The sequence below is a fragment of the Ceratotherium simum genome, chromosome 19, assembly GCF_057802395.1.
Source record: "Ceratotherium simum simum isolate JZ-2026a chromosome 19, ASM5780239v1, whole genome shotgun sequence".
In the NCBI taxonomy this organism is placed as follows: domain Eukaryota; kingdom Metazoa; phylum Chordata; class Mammalia; order Perissodactyla; family Rhinocerotidae; genus Ceratotherium; species Ceratotherium simum.
The window spans coordinates 8,049,655-8,071,986 of record NC_141918.1 but is presented as its reverse complement, the minus strand read 5'-3'; the positions used below and the strand labels follow the sequence as shown (position 1 = coordinate 8,071,986).

General features: G+C 35.7%; 1 protein-coding gene across 9 annotated transcripts in view; it reads left to right on the top strand.

Annotated features, from left to right (window-relative positions):
- The window catches only part of IBTK (inhibitor of Bruton tyrosine kinase), a 129,669-nt gene that overhangs the window by 93,732 nt on the left and 13,605 nt on the right, over positions 1–22,332 (top strand). For 8 of the 9 annotated variants that reach the window (XM_087443819.1, XM_087443821.1, XM_087443816.1 and 5 more), the window contains 3 exons: positions 5,261–5,332; positions 5,722–5,854; positions 8,164–9,437. In XM_087443819.1, the coding sequence (XP_087299945.1) occupies positions 5,261–5,332; positions 5,722–5,854; positions 8,164–8,295 (337 nt within the window). In that variant the 3' untranslated portion in view covers positions 8,296–9,437. Of the gene's footprint in view, positions 1–5,260; positions 5,333–5,721; positions 5,855–8,163; positions 9,438–22,332 lie in introns of those variants that run through there. The other variant, XM_087443818.1, reaches the window with a different exon arrangement.

Sequence of the window (22,332 nt, the reverse complement as noted above, 5' to 3'; positions counted from 1 at the left end):
ACAGACAAAATGTAAAACAGCTTACTCTTCCTGATTTTTCTTCCTTGGTAAAGGGCATTTGCAAGTGTTTGACATGTCCAACTTCCTCTCCAATACCCACTCTGTCATCAGGACATGCTAGTTCTCTCTTAAATATTTCTCAAATCCAGATACTAAACTTTATCTCCAGTGCCATCACCCTCCTCAGATTACTGTGCTCTTTCACCTGGGCCACCTGAGTAAGTCTCCTGACTGATCTTGCCACAGCGTTTCTTCATTTCCTCCAATATACTGAGCCAAGTGTGTTCTTTTTTAAAATGCAGATCTTACTGCTCTTAGGATAAATGGTAGTATTCTTGTATGGCCTGCAAGGCCTACATAGTCGGGCTCCTGCCAACCTCTTTATCTTTTAACGTGGTCTCTGTATTCTAGCCATAATTGTGGCCTTCTGAGTTTCTCAAATGCCCTTTACTTCTTCTACCTACCTGCCCTTTGGCTAGTTGACTCTGACTCTTCTTTCAGTCTCTGTTCAGTCATATTCCTCGGAGAAGTCTGACTTCCCTTTACGTGTTCTCATAGCACTTCTCACTCATCACACTTTTCACACCTATTGTTAGTGTGGTTTTTTGTTTAATATTTTCTACTACAAGTATTTTAATGTCTGTATATTCAATTATATGTTCAATGAGAACAAAGAAGATTGATCTCTTTGCTCATCCCTGAATCACCAATGCTTAGAATGTTTCCTAATGTGTAGTAGGTGTTCGGTGAGCATTTGGTGCATGATGGGATGCATAAATAAAATAAAATTGTAGCTTTGTTTCAAATAACATTTATTTTTAATGTAGTGAGTTATATTGTATGCCTTAGATGTAATTTTCAAGTATGAAAATTAAGTTCATTTTTAAAATATTTTTACATGTTAGATATTAACACTGTACACTGAAATTTTCTTATGTTCTTTGGATAAATATTTTTATTTCTCATGGAACTCTTAAAATGTTAAGGATCTGTGGTTTCGTAGTTGATCACTAGAGTGTGCTGTAACGTCAGGGCTGTTAATTGTGAAAAGTGTTTTCTGCTGTTATACTGCTTTGGAAATTTTAGTTAAAGCAGTGTATGATAGTATCATGCCATTTTATAGCTTGAGTGTTTGGTAAGTGGAAGTTAATGTTTTAAATAGCTATGCGTTATCATCTGATTACTGAGGAAAAAAACAGCTTGAGTTTCATTTTTTAATTTCATCATAAATATGTAATCATAAGTGAGCTTTTTTTTTAAAGGAAATAGTAAAACATAACAGATAATGTAAAATATTTATTAATTCACCAAATTATGGGACACCTGATATATACACAATATTCTGCTGGCCTCTCTTGGGTATATATAAAAGTATAATACATAGACCCTGCCTTAAATGTATATTGAAGTCTAGTTGGTAAGTCTAAATATTTAGCACACATGGAAGTTAGATGACAGAACAAGAATGAAATTACAGTACAAATAACAGTATTAAAGAAGTCACAAAGCAATATAAGATGAAGTGCCAGATGAATGGTCCAGAGAAGGAAAAAATGACCATGGGGTAGAGTTTTCAGGAAAAATTTCATTGAAGAAGAAGGGCTTGAGTATTAGTTCATAAACATTTTTCATATTTGATCATTATATTAATGGCCATATGAATAATATTAGAAAAAATACTGATACATTTCATTGCCACAAGCTTTTGAACATAGGATGGAATTTTTAAAAGAAGAGAAGAGAAAGGACAGTTGTTACAGAGGAAATAGTGGGAATTAAAGCAAGAAGATAGGAATGTTATGGTCCTTTAGGGAATTGCAGTGGCAGGGATGGGGGTCTCATTTCAGGAAATTCCACAAATCGTACATTCATGTTTTAATTGTAGAAAATGTGATTTTTTTTTCCCCCCAGGGCTAGGGAAATCCAAGAATGGCAATGTTATTTGGGGATGTTAAGCTGTAGAAAAGAGGGATTTATGCAATTTCTATTTATTTATTGTTACTTATGTGTTGTTCTTCATTTTAATGTGTTTTCTTTCATTTTCCTTTTGCTTAAATATCCCTTTATGTAATTCTAGGCAGGAAATGTAATCCTGTGTTTGTAATTAGTAAGAAAAACTACTTGTGAGGCAAAATCATTATATCGGTTCCAATCTTATATAAAAATCTTTGTAATTAAGCTAATACAAAATTCTTTAAAAAAAATAAAAAGCCAACTCTATGAGCAAAAGGTAATTTAGTTCTCTTAAGTCTAAATTCAGCAAGATTAATATTCTTAAGTTTGAAAAAAAAATCTTTGAAAGAAGATTTTAGCCAACCTTTTTATGTTGTTTTTATTTTCAGAAGGCTAAATTTTATACCGATTGTCTGTTGGGATGTCTGTTTCTGTGTTGCATATACCTAAAGCTTAATAATGCTATATTCATTATCTGAAAGCTTAGAATGTTTTTGATATTTGTTTAATCATAGCTTTAATTTATTTAACAATTTTGCTTCATTATAAGATGAAATTTTGACAGACTTTGAGTTGTAAATTTATAAATTTGTAACTAATGAGATTATCCACTGATAAATCATTGGTGCAAAGAATTCTGGGATTATAATTTTATGAAAGAGATTTGAGTTTCAGTCTAACGCTTACAGTAGCCCTCTGTGAACCTTTCTGAACCTCAGTTTCGTCATATGTGAAATGAGAACAGTAATGCCTATCATACAGGTTTATTTTATAAGGCTTCTATCAGATACTGTATATGCAAGTACTGTATAAATAATAAAATGTTACATAGAAAAGTTGTTATACTTAAGCTCCAGTTGCTTAACTTTGATTTCACAAGGCCTGTATAAGATACTTTAGTCCTAATATTCTGTTGTTAGCCAGTGACATGCCATTTTCGAAGACAGAGCTTTTAGCTGCTGCTTCTGACTTAACAATTAAATAATAATTGGTTCTACATAATTTTGCATTTCTTTCAAAGTGTCAGAACACTTTAGCAGATCCCCAGGATGATTTTTGAGCACCACTTAAGTCATTATTTGTGTGTGTTCTATGTTATGCTTTAATGCACTAGAAGGCCTCTGATCTCTAGCCTTGGACTGACTTTAGGACCTTTCAAGGAACTTAACCAAGGGAATTTGCATTTAATCTCTGTCTAAGGTAGTTATCTTATTCTATCAGAATGTAGAATTTTTCCATTTATTTTACTGTTGTTCTAGTCTAGATTCTCATCATTTCATAACAGGTTTATCCCAACAGTTTTCTAGTTCATCTCCTTGGCTTCATTTTTTCCTAGCCAGAAGTCTTCTTTTACTTCATCCTGGAGATTTCTCTTATTTTGTATGTCATAGGTCAGGTTTCCAGCAGATTTCAAGTCATAGAACTTCCTTAAAACTAAGAATAACTATACCTATTTTCATTTCATTTTGTATTTCAGTACTTACATCTGGAAGAAAAAAGTTACCAGTAATTCAAAGGAATAGGAACTTTTTACAAAAACCTCTGCTTTTATTTTATTCCATACTTAAAATCCTTTGGCTTTCTGTTTCAGTTATTTATTCTCTAATTACTTTTTCACAAACAACTACACCTGTTCCAGGTGTTCTGCTGGACACTGAGATACAGAGATGAATGAAACATAGTCCTGTACCTTGAGAGACTAGTCTAGCGGTTTAGACAGATGTGTAAATAATAATAACACAGTGTGTCGAGCTCTATAATAGAAATTGAAGTGCTGTAGGAGCAGGAAGAAGGTGATATTTGAGTCAGCCCTTAAAGAATGAGAAGACATTTATAGTGGAATGTATTCTAGATTAAGGGGAATAGTAGAAATAAAGTCAGCTTTGTGATAATGGAAAACACACTGTACTCTGACAGAGGCAGTTTTCTGCCCTGTTTCTGCCACTCACTCAATTTGTGAATCAGGCAAATTATATAATGTTCCTTGAGTCTTAGTTTCCTAATCAGTATAATGGAAATAATATGTTTTCTTCACAGAGTATTGCAAAGATTAAATGAGATAATATATATGAAAATAGTCTCAGTAAATTTGTTTGCCCACATATCAGATCTAAACATTTTAGCTTTCAGTGCATTTTGTACTCTGGCCCTCCTGTTTCATTTTAACTTTATTTGCCTTTTAATCTCTTCCATAATTCTGTTTACGGAAGAGAACAGTCTGCCTTGACTTAAGCCACCAAAATCTTTTGCCATTCCATGTATTTGTACAACCAAAACCCATCTCAATGCCACTCTCCTCAGCTTTAATGTCATTTTTTCAGTGACTCAAACAGCATATATCCTCCTTCATATTATGTTAATTTCTCCTGTGAATCCATAGTACTTTGTATATATTCGTATAGATATCAATTATAGTACTCTTACATTGTTTTATCACTACTTAAATACATTTTTAAATCTCTCCTACCAGAGTTTTTTGAGAGGATGGAACTGAGTTTAATCAGCCTGATTTTCAGCACCAGAGTGCTGACACATATCCAATAAATATACAGTCTCTATAGTACCTTAGTTAATTTTTCTCCTTATAGGAATGTGTCCAACCTCCCTCATCCTACACCCTTTTATTGTCTTCTCCATGAGGCCCTCTCAGATGACCAAATCTTTTTGATTTTTATAGTCCTTATAGTCACTAGACCTCAGTTTGTTAGACACTGTCTTAAATTCTTTTCTGTTGCATTATATGTCATTTTATATGTTGTTTCCATGTCTGGTTTGTGAGTTCTTAGAAGATAGAGATCACATTTTTATATTTCTGCCCTATCTATAAATCCTAGCTTATCGAAGTATTCACTATATTTTAGTCATTCATAAAATTTAGACTATATATTAGTTGCTCACAAAATTTGGCTGCTAATTATGTTTTCTATATATTTTGAAACTTAATACTAATTTGTCACTTTTATTCATAAAATATTATTATTGTAAGACATTCTGCACAGAGTTGTCTGTATTTTTGTATATTTGATTATAATGTATATTTGATTATAATAAATGGCTATATGAATATTATTAGAAAAAATAGATCATTTCTTGCAAGATCTTCCCCTATGGTATTTTATACATAAGATTTTATAACTACCTATAGATTTTTTAATTTACTTACAATTTTAAAGGTAAGTCTGACTGCCCACATTAATTTGTCTCCTGAATCAGGGACTTAAAATTCTTTTTCTGTATTTCTATTAATGAACAATTTTACTAATGTTACTAGAAGCTTTAATATCCAATTTTGGCATTTGTGTTTCAGATGCTCCACTCATGGTACCCCAGGACCAGAAGACAACCATATTTCAGATGTACCACTTCTGGACAATCCCAAGTAAGATTAATTGATTAGCTTTGAGGCCTCCAAAGCTGGGCTGTTGCTTAGCACTGAAAGAGAATATTAAGAAATTGGGAATAGTATGATATTGAATAGGATGTATTATCTGAATACTCTCTGTTCTACAGTTTGAGTTACCTTTCTATTGCTTCCGCTCCATCCCACTTTTGGTGTTTTTCCTACAACACTGATCCAAATAAAATGTTAGTTCTCCTTTTTTCTGTTTCTCACCACGTCATTCTGTAAGTGGAATGCAAAAGCTTCCAGGTTCCCTTATGTTGTAGGTCACTGGGAAAAAATGTAACACTGTTAAAGAGTATTTCAGGGGAGATTTTGTGTGCAAAAATTTGAGGAGATAAATGACAATTCATTATTTGTCATTTCAGTCCCTGGCTGTCTTCTTCATTGACTGCTCCTTCCCTGGTAGCCCCAGTCACTTTCGCATCTATTGTAGAGGAAGAACTACAACAGGAAGCAGCTCTTATCAGAAGCCGGGAAAAACCCTTGGCTTTGATTCAGGTAAATAACATGCCTTAGGTCTTAAGAAAATTACGTTTGTTTGCGTAGGTGCATAGTTTGCGTAGGTGCATATATTTATCACGTTAAAATGTAAATGCAGTGTAAAAGTAACCTGAGGCATTCAGCAATTGAAGTCTTGAAGGTATTCAGGATAATTAATTTAGAATTAATAAATTGTGATAAAGCTAATGTTTTTAGCACTGGTGATGCTTTGGACTGTTAGTTTTTAAAAGTGACCATTAGAGCCAAAGCAATCTTGAGAAAGAACAACAAAACTGGAGGCATCACGCTTTCTCATTTCAAACTATATTACAAAGCTATAGTAATCAAAACAGTATGGTATGGGCATAAAACAGACACATAGACCAATGGAACAGAATAGAGAGCCCGGAAATAAACCTACACATATATGGTCAATTAATTTACAATGAAGGAGCCAAGAATATACAATGGGGAAAGGAGAGTCTCTTCAATAAATGGTGCTGGGAAAATTGGACAGCCACATACAAAAGAATGAAATTGGACCACTATCTTATACCATAAAAATTAACTCAAAATGGATTAAAGACTTGAATGTAAGACCTGAAACCATAAAAATTCTAGAAGAAAACATAGGTGGTAAGCTCCTTGACAGAGGTCTTGCTGATGATTTTTTGAATCTAGTACCGAAAGCAACAAAAGCAAAAATAAACAAGTGGGACTACATCAAACTAAAAAGCTCTGCAAAGCAAAGGAAACAATCAACAAAATGAAAAGATAACCTACTGAATGGGAGAATATACTTGCAAATCATATATCTGATAAAATATTTGCAAATCATCTGTATCCAAAATATATAAAGAATTCATACAACTCAATAACAAAAAAACCAAACAGTTCGATTAAAAATCAGACAGAAGATCTGAATAGACATTTTTCCAAAGAGACATACGGATAGCCAACAGGTACATGAAAAGATGCTCTACATCATTAATCATCAGGGAAATGCAAATTAAAACCACAGTGACACCTCATATCTGTTAGAATGGCTATCAAAAAGACAAGAAATAACAAGTGTGGGTGAGGATGTGGAGCCAAGGTAACCCTTGTGCACTGTTGGTGGGAATGTAAATTAGTACGGCCACTGTGGAAGAGTTTGGAGGTTCCTCAAAAAACTAAAAATAGAAATACCATATAATCCAGCAATTCCACTTCTGGGTATTTATCCAAAGAAAATGAAAACACTAACTTGAAAAGATATATGTACCCCCATGTTCATTACAGCAGTATTTATAATAACCAAGATATGGAAACAACCTGTGTCCATTGATGAAGGAAAGGATTAAAAAATTGTGTTTTTTATATCTGTACATACACACACATACTATGGAATATTATTCAGCCATTAAAAAAGAATGAAATTTTGCCATTTGTGACAACATGGATAGGGCTTGAGGGCATTAAGCTAAGTGACATAAGTCAGACAGAGAGAGATCACATACCATATGATCTCTCATATGTGGAATGTAAAATTAAATAAGTAAATTAAAAAAAAAAAACTGATAGATATAGAGAACAGATTAGTGATTGCCAGAGGTGGGGTGTAGGGGGTGGGAGAAATGGGTGAAGTGGTTTTTTTTTTAGTTTAAATAAATTGAATAGAAACAAAACAAATAAAACAAGTAAATGGATCTTTCAAGATGCCTGACTAACACTCATTGAGGAACCGGGTATGTCCTAGTGGTATTGATTGAGAGAGAAACTTTATTTTAAAGCAAGGGAAAAAAAAATAAAAGTGACTGGTAGAGAACTTGGCATTATCTAGAACTACACCTGGCTTCTGTATCAGTAAGAGTTCTTAGGTTGTGAGCAACAGACACCAACTCTGGCTAACGTAAAGAAAAAAGAATTTATTTGAGGGATACTAAGATTTCACAGACTTAGCTGCAAGACCAGAGAGCCAGGCTTGGAAACAGATAAGACCCATAGTTGCCCTAGAAAGCTTAGAAGCTAGAGTGAGAAGAGTTATACTAACAGAATGCATCTCACAGAGTGAAGCTATAGGAATGAATGGATTCCAACAACTATTTTCAGTTTCTTTTTCCTTCTGCTCAGGATTAAAATTCAAGGGAAGGTGGGTATCTGATTATTTTAGCTTAGACCTCAAGCCTTCTCCTTGCCAAGGAGATAGCACGATACCTAATTTAATTCTGCTGTATTCATAGAAAGTGGTAGTTCTACCAAAGGAAATTGGAAAGCTAATATAATCCTGCTTAGTTTATAACTAAAAGAGTAAAACAAGTCGTCTTTTTTTTCCTCCCTCTTTTCAGATTGAGGAGCGTGCAATACAAGATTTATTGGTTTTCTATGAGGCATTTGGAAACCCTGATGAGTTTGTCATTGTTGAAAGGACACCGCAGGGACCACTGGCAGTACCCATGTGGAATAAGCATGGATGCTAGTTTGCTGTGGAGTTGAGATGCATTTTTCATAAGTCGTGATTATTATAAAGAAAAGCTGTGGAAAAGAGTTTCTACAAATTTGGTAACAGATCACTCTAGATAGAATAAGAAAGGATCTAATTTCTTTGCTGCAGTTTAAGCATATGTTTGTGTGATTAAAAAGAAATTCCTCAGAATTGTGATTTTAGTAACTTTTTATGTAAAAATGTGTGAGAGGAAAAACTTATTAGGTTAAGTTTAAATAGAGTTATTTCATCTGAGTAGTCTTAAAAAGAAATCATGCATGATTGAAGTCTAAAATTTGAGTGATGCATTAAAAATAACTTTCCATTTGAGATAAATAATTTAGAAGATTTTGCCAAATATGTGTTGTCACTCTTCCTTTTTAATATGACATTGATGAGCTTAAAGTAGGAGCATTATCCATTACTTCTAATCCATTAATGGCCCAAATTTTGTGTTTCCTTCAATAGTTATGTCTCCATTCTTGTATCTTTTTTCGTCAGGCTATGAATGTTCTAGGTCTGTTTAAAGCTTGAACTGCCATATTAATTCAGTTTGGACAGCACATTCTCCATTTTGCATTAAACTGTGGAGTACAGTGGAAAGGAAATGTGAACACCATTCTGAACAGCTTAGTCCAAGATAATATAAGATTTGGAGTCATTGTGGGTTGTTTTCAGGTGGGGAGGGAGACCTTATAAAAGCCTGATTGTGAGAGAATCAGTATCTCAAAGTGTTAAAATTTTCTAAAATAAATGCTTAATGATACATGCAATAATGGAATAGTTTGGAAGAAGGTTGGTTTATAGTTTACCTTTACAATATTGTATAATCAGAAATTCTCTGAGCCTGGGTTATCTGAATAGACATAAACATTGTTTTTTTTCTTTACAGTATGCTGTTTGGTTTGTTTTGAGTGGGTAAATTTTTTAAAAACAAATGTTAAATCTGTGCTCCAGTACCTAGACAAATTGAGGAGGTTAATGTTCTAGTTTCTGGGATGTAAGGAACATACAGGCAATTCACTGCTATAATTCAGTTGATGGAAATGTGGCTGAAACTAACTCAATACTTGATGTTTAGCTCTACTGAAAAGGAGCAAACTTGTAAGCAAATGTGCAATAAAAAAATAATCTTGATCCATTTCACTGCTAATGTGTGTTTGATATCTTGTACTATATTGACATCTATTGTTGGAGGCATTACTAATTATTCCTCCTGATATTATATACTATAGCCAGTATTTGTTTCAGTTGATGCCATATCCATTCTTTGCTTAAAAAGGGGCAGTTTTCCTAAAATGCACCTGTGAAAAGTTTTATATTATGTGTTTGAGTACATTGAGAAGAAATTAATTTTATAATGTTTTATTGATGTTGCAGTAAAGAGGCCTTCTGAATTAGTTGATTTATTTCATTTGAAGCTTTGATTCTTCCATGTATATTGGCATCTTTAATATTGAAAGATGCTATGAAAGTGATGATTTTCATGTGTACCCCATGCTGCCTGGGAAGCACCCTAAAGGTCCTTTGTCGGATGGGATGTGAAAAAGGGAAAGGGGTGACTGAGTCTGTGGGGTTTTAGGTCTTTATAAGCCTCAATTAGAGCAGTTGCACTTTATGGCCTGTTTTATATAGTGAGGTATTATATAAAATTTCATTTGGGATAAAAGACTTCTTTCACTAGTAAGATGAAAGATAAGCACTGTTATAAAGTATAATTCATAAGTGATTCCATGAAGATAGCAACCTGATATACTGCTACCAAAAAACGCCCAGGAAATTGATGGGGTTTTTTCCCTAACAATAACATTATTCTGCCTGCAATAATTACTTCATCTTTAATTCTGTGACTTCCAGAAAGACTTAGAGAATTGAAGAAAATCTAGAAATGGGCAATTTAAAGGATCAGTGAGATGGTGAGGTTTTTAAGATTGACGAAGAGGTGGAGAGAAGTCAAGATGGTGGCATAGGCAGACTCTGAACTCACCTCCTCCCGTGGACACAGCCAATTTACAACTACTCGTGGAAAAATTACCCCTGAGAGAGAACTGAAAACTGGATAAGAGGAACTCCTGCAACAAACAACAATCCTAATTGAGGTGGAATAGGCAGAAATTCCCTTCTGGAGAGAAACAAATGCCACCTTCACAAGCTGCAGCACTTCACGGCCGCCCGGGAGCAACCCAAAGGTACGCAGCCTTCCCTGGAGGAGGGGGTACCTGAGCTGTAGAACGCCCCCCACTATAGGCATTTTTTGGACCCAGCACAATTGAGACAAGTGGCATAATATATGACTTTGCTTGCTACTGCAACATTGGGGAGTACCCCCAGAAAAGCTGGTTCACAAAGAAATTAAAACCAGCTCTTGAAGGGCCCACGCACAAACTCACCCATTTCAGAAAGCAACCTAAAATCACAAGAAAGGTGCACAGTCCTTTGGTGAAAAGAGACTCACCTGATAGGCTCTGAGTGCATCTCAGTGAGAGGTGAGACCTCTCTAGGGACTGGGATGTTTGCAGCCATTATTGTGGCCTGGTGTGGGCATGCTGACACAGATGCTGGCAGATGCCATTGGCGTTCCCCCTGTGGCCTCCTAGCCCAGGGTCTGCCCCACCTGCTAGAGCACCAATTTAATCCAGCTCAGCCACGGCAGGCAGCCCACCCTAGGGACCTAGAGACTGGCCCCACCCAACAACAAGCCCTCGGGCAATTTGTGGGCCTGCTAAGTGAGCTGCCTGGATTCTCTGCAGCCTGGCGAGTGGGTCCACCTCTGTGGGTCAGGGCGTGCGCAAGGAGCGGGTGGCGAGTGTGGGGCGGTGGTGGAGTATGTGGGGCTCCTGCCATGGAGATACTTGGTCCGCTTCAGGAGGTCAGGACACGCACATGGGGTAGGAGTGTGTTGACTGTGTATGTGGACCTGTGGGTGGTGGGGCTTGTCAGCTGCAGAAGACTTGTGCTTCTCAAAGAGCCACTTAGGGGGTTGTCCCCACCTTCCAAAGCCTGAAACAATTGGGTGCTCCCGTGCCTGAGGCCAGCCCCACCCAGCTGCAATCCTCAGAGAGCTGACAAGAGACCTAAAGGCTGGAGGCTTATACCAATTGTAAGCCCCTGAGCTAACAACCAGCCATGCTGGGGGCATACTCACTTAATAGAAAAACTGCAAAAGGAATGTGGTATTAGAACTTGCAGCCAACTGTGCTGGGGCTCCCCACACCTGATAAAGAGACTGAAGGGCCCACAACAACTACAAGCAGCTGAGCATTACGACAGCTGGCCAAGGGCATAGTTCAGCCTCCCTGGACACCTATGGGAAGAGCAACCATGCCACAACAGAAGGACACACGTGGCCCACATAGGGGTCATTCCTGGAACATTCAGAACTGAGGAAAGCACATTGCGGGCCTCATAAGGCATCACTTATATAAGGTCACCTCTTCAAAAACAGGAGACGTATCTGACCTACCTAATACATAGACACAAGCACAGGGAAAGAGACGAAATGAGGAGGCAAAGGAATTCGTTCCAAGTAAGGGAACAGGACAAAACCCCAGAAAAGTAACTAAGTGAAACAGAAATGAGCAACCTACCCAACGGAGAGTTCAAACTAAGAGTGTTAAGGATGCTCACTGATCTGGGGAGAAGAATAGATGAACTCAGTGAGAACGTCAACAAAGAAATGGAAGATATAAAAAAGAACCAATCAGAAATGAAGAATACAACACTGGAAATAAAAAATTCACTAGAGGGACTCGAAACCAGAGTAGAGGATACAGACGAATGGATCGGCAAGCTGGACGAAAGACTAGAAGAAATCACCCAAACTGAACAGATAAAAAAGAATTAAAAAGAGTGAGGACAGTCTAAGGGACCTCTGGGACAATATCAAGCGCACTAACATCTGTGTTATAGGGGTCCCAGAAGGAGAAGAGTGAGACAAAGGGGCAGAGAATCTATTTGAAGAAATAATAGCTGAAAACTTCCCTAGCCTAAGGAAGGAAACAGACATCCAGGTACAGGAAGCACAGAGAGCACCAAACAAGATAAACCCAAAGAGGCCCACACTAAGACACATCATAATTAAAATGTCCAGAATTAAAGGTAAAGAGAGACTCCTAAAAGCCGCAAGAGAAAGACAAGTTACCTACAAAGGAAACCCCGTAAGGCTATCAGCTGACTTCTCAGCAGAAACCTTACAAGCTAGAAGAGAGTGGCATGATATATTTAAAGTGCTAAAAGGAAAAAACCTACAGCCAAGAATACTCTACCCAGCAAGGTTATCATTCAAAATGGAAGGAGTGATAAAAAGTTTCCCAAAGAAGCAAAAATTAAAGGAGTTTGTCACCAAGACACCAGTACTACAAGAAATGCTGAAGGGACTTATTTAAGGGCAAAAGAAAAGACCACAAATAGGAAAAAATATCTATTTCCATGATAAGAGGGTAGTGGATACAAATGCACAAAAAACAGATGAAATATGATATCAAAAACATAAAATGTGGGAGGAGGGGACTTAAAGAGCAGACCTTTCAGATAGAGGTCAAACTAAAGAGACCATCAACTTAATAGAGATTGCCATATATCTGGGTTACTGTATATAAACACCATGGTAATCACAAACCAGAAACCTGTAATAAATACACAAAAAACTAAGAGAAAGGAACCCAAACATATTACTAAAGAAAGCCATCAAACTACAAGGGAAGAGAGCAAGAGAAGAAGAAAGGAACAGAGAAGAACTACTAAAACACCAAGGAAAAAACGTTAAAAAATGGCAGTAAGTACATACTTATCAATAGCTACTTTAAATGTCAATGGACTAAATGCTCTAATTAAAAGGCATAGGGTAGCTGATTGGATTTAAAAAAAAAAAGACCCATATATATGCTGCATACAAGACACAATTCAGAGCTAAAGACACTCACAAACCGACAGTGAAGGGATGGAAAAAGATACTCCATGCAAATGGCAATGAAAAAAAAAGCTGGGGTAGCAGTACTCATATCAGACAAAATAGACTTTAAAACAAAAACTGTACTGAGACAAAGAAGGGCACTACATAATGATCAAGGGAACAATACAACAAGAGGATATAACACTTGTAAATATCTATGCACCCAATGTAGGAGCACCGAAATATGTAAAGCAATTATTAACAGACATAAAAAGAGAAATAGATGGTAACACAATAATAGTAGATGACCTGAACAGTCCACTCACACCAACGGATAGATCATCCAAACAGAAGATCAATAAGGAAACATTGGCCTTAAATGACACACTAGACCAGATGGACCTAGTAGATATATACAGAACATTACATCCAAAAACCGAAGAATACACATTCTTTTCAAATGCACGTGGAACATTCTCCAGGATTGATCACATATTAGGCCACAAAACAAGTCTCCATAAATTTAAAAAGATGGAAATAATACCAAGCATCTTTTCTCACCACAACAGTATGAAACGAAGTCAACTATAGGAAGAAAAACAGAAAAGCCACAAATATCTGTGGAGATTAAATGAAATGCTACTGAACAACGATTGGGTCAATGAAGAAATCAAAGGAGAAATCAAAAAATACCTGGAGGCAAATGAAAATGAAAGTGTGACATGCCAGAATTTATGGGATACAGCAAAAGTTCTAAAAGGAAAGTTTATAGCAATGCAGGCCTATCTCAACACGCAAGAAAAATCTCAAATAAACAGTCTAACAATGCACCTAAAGGAACTGGAAAAAGAACAAAGCACCAAATCAGTAGCAGAAGGGAAATAATAAAAATCAGAGCAGAAATAAATGAAGTAGAGACTAAAAAAACAGTAGAACAAATTAATAAAACCAAGAGCTCGTTCTTTGAAGAGAGAAAATTGACAAACCTTTAGCTAGACTCACCAAGAAACAAAGAGAGAAGGCTCAAATAAGTAAATCAGACTTGAAAGGAGAAATTACAATGGACACCTCAGAAATATAAAGATTATAAGAGAATACTGTGAAAAGCTATATGCCAGCAAATTGGACAATCTAGAAGAGATTGATAAATTCCTCGAATCATACACCCTTCCAAAACTGGATCAAGAAGAAATAGAGAATTCGAATAGACTAATCACCAGTAAGGAGATCCAAACAGTAATCAAAAACCTCCCCAAAATAAAAGTCCAGGACCTGATCACCTCCCTCGTTAATTCTACCAAACATTCAAAGAAGACTTAATACCTATCCTTCTCAAACTCTTCCAAAAATTGAAGGGGGGGGATGCTCCCTAACTCATTCTATGAAGCTGACATTACCCTGATACCAAAACCAGACAAGAACAACACAAAAAAAGAAAATTACAGGCCAGTATCACTGATAAACATCAATGCAAAAATCCTTAACAAAATACAAGCAAATTGCATACAATACATTAAAAAGATTATACACCATGATCAGGTGGGATTTATTCCAGGGATGCAGGGATGGCTCAACATTCGCAAGTCAATCAATGTGATACACCACATTAATAAAATGAAGAATAAAAATCACATGATCATCTCAATAGATGCAGAGAAAGCATGTAACAAGACACAGCATCCATTTATGATGAAAAAAAAAAGTCTGAATAAAATGGGTATAGAAGGAACGTACCTCAACATAATAAAGGCCATATATGACAACCCACAGCTAATATCCTCAATGGTGAAAAACTGAAAGCTATCCCTCTTAGAACAGGAACCAGACAAGGATGCCCCCTCTCATCACTCCTATTTAACCGAGTATTGGAAGTCCTAGCCAGAGCAATCAGGCAAGAAAAAGAAATAAAAGGGATCCAAACTGGAAAAGAAGAAGTGAAACTGTCACTATTTGCAGATGACATGATTTTATATATAGAAAACCCTAAAGAATCCACCAAAAAACTCTTAGAAGTAATAAACAAATACAGTAAAGTTGCAGGATACAAAATCAACATACAAAAATCAGTTGTATTTCTATACACTAACCACAAAGTAGCAGAAAGAGAAATTAAGAATATAGTCCCATTTACAATTGCAACAAAAAGAATAAAATACCTAGGAATAAACTTAACCAAAGAGGTGAAAGAGCTGTACACGGAAAACTATAAAACATTGCTGAAAGAAATTGAAGAAGACACAAGGAAATGGAAAGATATTCTGTGCTCTTGGATTGGAAGAATTAACGTAGTTAAGATGTCGCTACTTCCTAAAGCAATCTATAGATTCAATGCAATCCCTATCAAAGTTCCAACAACATTTTTCACGGAAATAGAACAAAGAATCCTAAAATTTATATGGAGCAACAAAAGACTCTGAATAGCTAAAGGAATCCTGAGAAAAAAGAACAAACCTGGAGGTATCACACTGCCTGATTTCAAAATATACTACAAAGCTATAGTAACCAAAGCAGCATTGTATTGCACAAAAACAGACACTCAGATCAGTGGAATAGAATCAAAAGCCCAGAAATAAACCCACACATCCATGGACAGCTAATCTTCGACAAAGGAGCCAAGAACATACAGTGGAGAAAGGAAAGTCTCTTCGACAAATGGTTTTGGGAAAACTGGACAGCCACATGCAGAAAAATGAAAGTAGACCATTACCTTACACCATACACAAAAATTAACTCCAAATGGATTAAAGACTTGGATGTAAGACCTGAAACCATGAAACTTCTAGAAGAAAACATAGGCAGTACGCTCTTCAACATCGGTCTTAGCAACATATTTTCAAGCACCATGTCTGACCGGGCAAAAGAAACAATAGAAAAAATAAACAAATAGGACTACCTCAAACTAAAAAGCTTCTGCACAGCAAAGGAAACCATCAACAAAACGAAAAGACATCTTAACAATTGGGAGAAGATATTTGCAAACCATACATCTGATAAGGGGTTAATCTCCAAAATATATAAAGAACTCATGCATCTCAACAACAAAAAATCTAACAACCGAATTAAAAAATGGGCAAAAGACATGAACAGACATTTCTGTAACGAAGATATACAGATGGCCAACAGGCATATATAGAGAGATGTTCAACATCATAACTATCAAGGAAATGCAAATCAAAACTACAGTGAGATATCACCTCACACCCGTCAGAATGGCTATAATTACCAAGACAGGAAACAACAAGTGTTGGAGAGGATGTGGGGAGAAGGGAACTCTCACACATTGCTGGTGGGAGGGCAAACTGATGCAGCCATTGTGGAAAACAGTATGGAGATTCCTCAAGAAACTAAGGATGGAAGTACCATACAATCCAGCTATTCCACTGCTGGGTATTTATCCAAAGAACGTGAAAATGCTGATGTGTAAAGATACGTGCACCCCTGTGTTCATTGCAGCATTATTCACAATAGCCAGGACTTGGAAGCAACCTAGGTGCCCATCAAGGGATTAATGGATAAAGAAGATGTGGTATATATACACAATGGAATACTACTCAGCCTTAAGAAATGATGAAATCCAGCCATTTGTGACATGGATGGACATTGAGGGTATTATGTAAAGTGAAATAAGTCAGAGGGAAAAGGTCAAATACCATATGATCTCACTCATTAAGTAGTAGATAATAACAACAACAAACACATAGAGACAGAGATTGGATTGGTGGTTACCAGAGGGAGGAGGGTCAAAGGGGTAATTAGGCATATGTGTGTGGCGATAGATTGTAATTAGTATTGGGTTGGTGAACATGAGAACATGATGTAATCCATGCAGAAATAGAAGTATAATGATGTACACCTGAAATTTATACAATGTTATTTACCAATGTTACAGCAATAAACAAAACAAAACAAAAAAAAGATTGACTAAAACAATTGTAGCACTCTTTATCCTGTGAAGGTGATGATTAGATGAGGAATTGGGGCTGGGGTTGGAGATGTCAGAGCAGAACATGCTTAAAATTGGAAAATCTAGAAGTCTACCAGTCAGGCAAAATCAAATTTGTTGACAAAATACTAGGATTAAGGACTTCTCTTAAAGTTCTAAAGAGGTGGCTTTTAAAATAAATTTAAGAAAATCCTACTTTATATAAGAACAACAACGGATACTCTCAGTTGAGAAAGGTATTGCTAATTAATATCTGGGTTGGTTCTGTAACTCTTTTGGAGACTGGAGTATATGTATTTCTTCATGATAAGGGGGTTGATAGCTATTTCATAAAATTTTAGATCCGAAGAAGCCTTATAGATTAACCTTGCATATCCTCTTCATTTTATAAATTGAAGAAAGTGTACTTCAGGGAAAGTGACTAATGAGAATGAAGTTTTCTATGTTTTCAGTATGGTTCCCCTACACCTACACCAGACTGCCTCTTAGAAATTGCTAATTGTCTGTAGTAATTTAGCCAAGACTAAGAAAATATAAAAAAGCAGTTAGTAAAAATAAATGTAACCAGAAGCTTCCAGAATTGGCAGTATAAGAGATGTTTTCAGAAGAAACTACAGCATCCTTCCACCAATGAACTGGGGACAGGTGATTGAAGATATTCATGGTAATGTTTATGTATATCTTTTTCGCTTGAGGTGATGCTCAATTATGTAAGATACCAAAACAATCTGGTCTTTCCTACACACGTGACCATCAAACTATAAGCCGTTATATATTTCATTTTCTTGTCTACTTGGCTGCTTTGCTGGAATTTCTTTTGTGTCAAAACTGAATTCCTGCCACCTCCAAACACTCCGATCTTTTTTATTTCCTTATCTCTTAATCTGTCATTCTCCCAAGTCATTCAGGTTGAACTTTTGGATTCTTCTTTGTCTCCTTCCCCATTTTGCCCCTACATTTATTGGTTGTCCAACTCCTATCAATTCTGTGTCTGTAATATCTTTTATTTAATCTTTTCTGTTTCATTCTTATTGCTACTACTGTTTTATAACCTTCTTTCCAAAAATTCTCAAACTTTTTGGTCTCAGGACCCATTTATACTAATAAAAATTACTGAGGACCCCAAAACAGCTTTTCATATTTAACGTATTCAAAATTAGAACAAACTTTAAAAATTTAATTCATTTAAAAATGATAAACCATCACATGCTAACACAAATAACATTTTTAATGAAAATGTAACCAAACAATTTTACAAAACAGTAAGAAGGGGATTGTTTTGTATTTTTATATATAAAGATATATAACTCAGTCTTTCAGCTTTAGGTCTTTACTGTCTTGTTTAACAGAGGATTCCTAGATTCTCTTATCTGCTTCTGCATTCAGTCTGTTGCAATATCACATGTCATAGAGTGTATGGAAACTTGAAAGACTGAGATTGAAAAAGACAAAAAACATGTTATGAAAATGGTTTGGCTCTCACTAACTCCTGAAAGATTGAGATACCTTTGGTGGGGAACAAACATTTAAAGGAGAATTAATACCCATCCTTCTCAAACTCTTCCAAACAGCTCATTTTATGAGGCCAGCATTACCCTGACATCAAAACCAGACAAGGACTCTGTATAAAAAGAAAACTACAGGCCAATATCCATGGTGAATATAGATACAAAAATCCTCAACAAAATATAGCAAACCAAATTTAACAATACATTAAAAAGATCATACACCATGATCAAGTGGGATTTATTCCAGGGATGCAGGGATGGTTCAACATCTGCAAATCAATCAGTGTGATACACCACATTAACAAAATGAAGAATAAAAATTACATGATCATCTCAATAGATGTAGAGAAAGCATTTGATAAGACCCAACATCCATTTATGATAAAAACTCTCAATAAAATGGGTACAGAAGGAAAGTACCTCAACATAATAAAAGCCATTTTTGACAAACCCACAGCCAACATCATACTCAATGGAGAATGAAAGCCATTCCTCTGTGAACAGGAACAAGACAAAGATGCCCACTTTTGCCACTCTTATTCAGCATAGTACTGGAAGTTTTAGCCAAAACAATTTTGGTAAGAAAAAGAAATAAAAGGGATCCAAATTGGAAAGGAAGAAATTAAACTCTCAGTATTTGTGGATGAGATGATACTAATATAGAAAACCTTAAAGAATCCACCAAAAAACTACTAGAAATAATCAACAAATACAGTAAAGTTGCAGGATACAAGATCAACATACAAAAATCAATTGTATTTCTATATACTAATAATGAACTATCAGAATGTGAAGTCAAGAATACAGTCCCATTTACATTCTCAACAAAAAGAATAAAATACCTAGGAATAAATTTAAGAAAAGAGCTGAAAGACCTTTACACTGAAAACTATAAAACATTATTGAAAGAAATTGAAGAAGACATAAAGAAATGGAAAGATATTTTGTGGTCATGGAGGGTAAGAATTAACACAGTTAAAATGTCCATATTATCTAAAGCAATCTATAGATTCAGTGCAATCCCAATCAGTGTCCCAATGATATTGTTCATGGAAAAAGAACAGAGAATCCTAAAATTTATGTGGAATAACAAAAGACCCCAAGTAGCCAAAACAATCCCGAGAAGAAAGAACAAAGTTGGAGGTATCACCCTCCCTGAATTCAAAGTATACTACAAAACTATAGTAATCAAAACAGCATGGTACTGGAAGAAAAACAGACACAAAGATCAATGGAACAGAATTGAGAGCCCAGAAATAAAACCACACATCTATGGGCAGCTTATCTTTGACAAAGGAGCCAAAAACATACAATGGAGAAAGGAAAGTCTCTGAGTAAATGGTGTTAGGAAAACTAATGGTGTTAGGACAGCCACATGCAATTAAATAAGACCGTTATCTTACACCATACATCATACTGAAAATGAATTAAAGACTTGAATGTAAGACCTGAAATCATAAAACTCTTAGAAGAAAATATAGGCAGTACACTCTTTGACAACGGTCTTAGCAGTATCTTTTTAAATACCATGTCTACTCAAGCAAGGGAAATAAAAGAAAAAATAAACAAATGGGACTACATCAGATGAAAAAGCTTCTGCAAGGCAAATGAAACCATCAACAAAATGAAAAGACAACTCACCAAATGGGAGAAAATATTTGCAAATCATATATCTGACAAGGGGTTAAATTCCAAAATATATAAAGAACCCATACAAGTGAACAACAGAAAAACAAACAATCTGATCAAAAAACAGGCATAAGATATGAACAGACATTTTTCCCAAGTAGATATACAGATGGCCAACAGGCACATGAAAAGATGTTCAACATCACTAATTATTAGGAAAATGCAAATCAAAACTACAATGAGATAGAACCTCACATCCATCAGAATGGCTATAATTAAGAAGACAAGAAATAGCAAGTATTGGAGAGGAGGTGGAGACAAGGGAACCCTCTTACACTGCTGGTGGGAGTGCAAACTGGTGCAGTCACTATGGAAAACAGTATGGAGATTTCTCAAAAAAAACTAAAAATAGAAACAGCATATGATCCAGCTATTCCACTACTGGGTATTATCCAAAGAATATGAAATCAAGAATTTAAAGTGATTTATGCATCCCTATGTTCATCACAGCGTTATTCACAACAGCCAAGAGGTGGAAGCAACCCAAGTGCCCAAGAACAGACGAATGGATATAGAAGATGTGGTGTATATGTATATATATACAATGGAATACTATTCAGCCATAAAAAAAGACAAAATTGTGCGATTTGCAACAACATGGATGGACCTTGAGAGTATTATGTTAATCAAAATAAGTCAGACAGAGAATGACAAGTACCACATCATTTCACTAGTATGTGGAAGATAAAAACATGGATAAGGAGAACAGATTAGTGGTTACCAGAGGAGGAGTGGGTTGGGGGGAGGGCGAAAGGGATAAAGGGGCACACATGTATGATGATGGATAAAAACTAGATTATTGGTGGTGAACACGATGCAGTTTATATAGAAACTGAAAATATATGTACACCTGAAATTTACACAATGCTATAAGTCAATATGACTTCAATAAAAAATAAGTAACTTCTGTATAGAGGGTAGAATTCAAGGAAAGGAAATAGAAAGTATAGTCCCTTCTGTCTCAGGACTGACATTTGAACTGAGAGTGACAAAAAATAATATAATGTAGTATGTTCTAAGAGCCTGTAAGAAGAGATATAGGTAATAAGTACTAGAATTAAACATAGTGACTGAGATTTAAAGAAAATAATTTTATTTGGTTGTAGGTTAAACAACATTTATTTTGCCTTAGTTATATAGAACCCCTAAAATGACCTTATCTTAAACTTTTCAGATAGTACACCATTCAAGGTGAAAAGCAGGCTTACTAGGAAGGAGATTTATGTCCTCTGTAACATCATTTGCCCTCATATTTCTTGGTGTAAACTTGCTACTTGTCTAGGGTTATCATCAGAAACCAAAGTCATTTGTATATAATTTCACTAAGTTTGCCCTAAGATTATTTCTTTCATCAGTAAGATGCTGTAATGCTACATAACTGAACTAGTTGAGGAGTTCTTATGGAGCTGTAGCACTTTGGTATTACTCATCAGGATTAAATAGTTTACAGAAATATCAAGCATTTTAAAACAGGGCAGAATGTAGGATCAGTACGGGGGTCCCTAAAATGTTTTCTATGGAATGCAAATTCTGAGAGGTTCTGATAGTGCTATATATTTCTAAAAATCCCTGTGGTTAAGTTAATTTTGGAAATGCTGGGTTAAAGACTACAGGACTTCTCAGAACCTGTAATCTGCTAATACGCATTGCAAACTCTCAAGAAGGGACTTTTACAGCATGCTTTATTTTAAAATTTATACTAAATTTATTTAACCAGTGAACTCCGTTTTTTGAGTAATATTCCTAGGGACTGGAGTTCTTTGGAGAATATTCTGGATTATACTGGCATCAAAGTTAGATATAATAGCCCTGGAATTAGACTAACTAGCAAGTCATTCTACCTCTCTGAGCCCTGTGATCTCACCTATACATTAAGAATAATAATTCCGAGGGGCGGAGTGAAGATGGCGGCGTAAGCAGACTCGGAACTCACCTCCTCCCATGGACACAGCCAATTTACAACTACTCGTGGAAAAATTACCCCTGAGACAGAACTGAAAA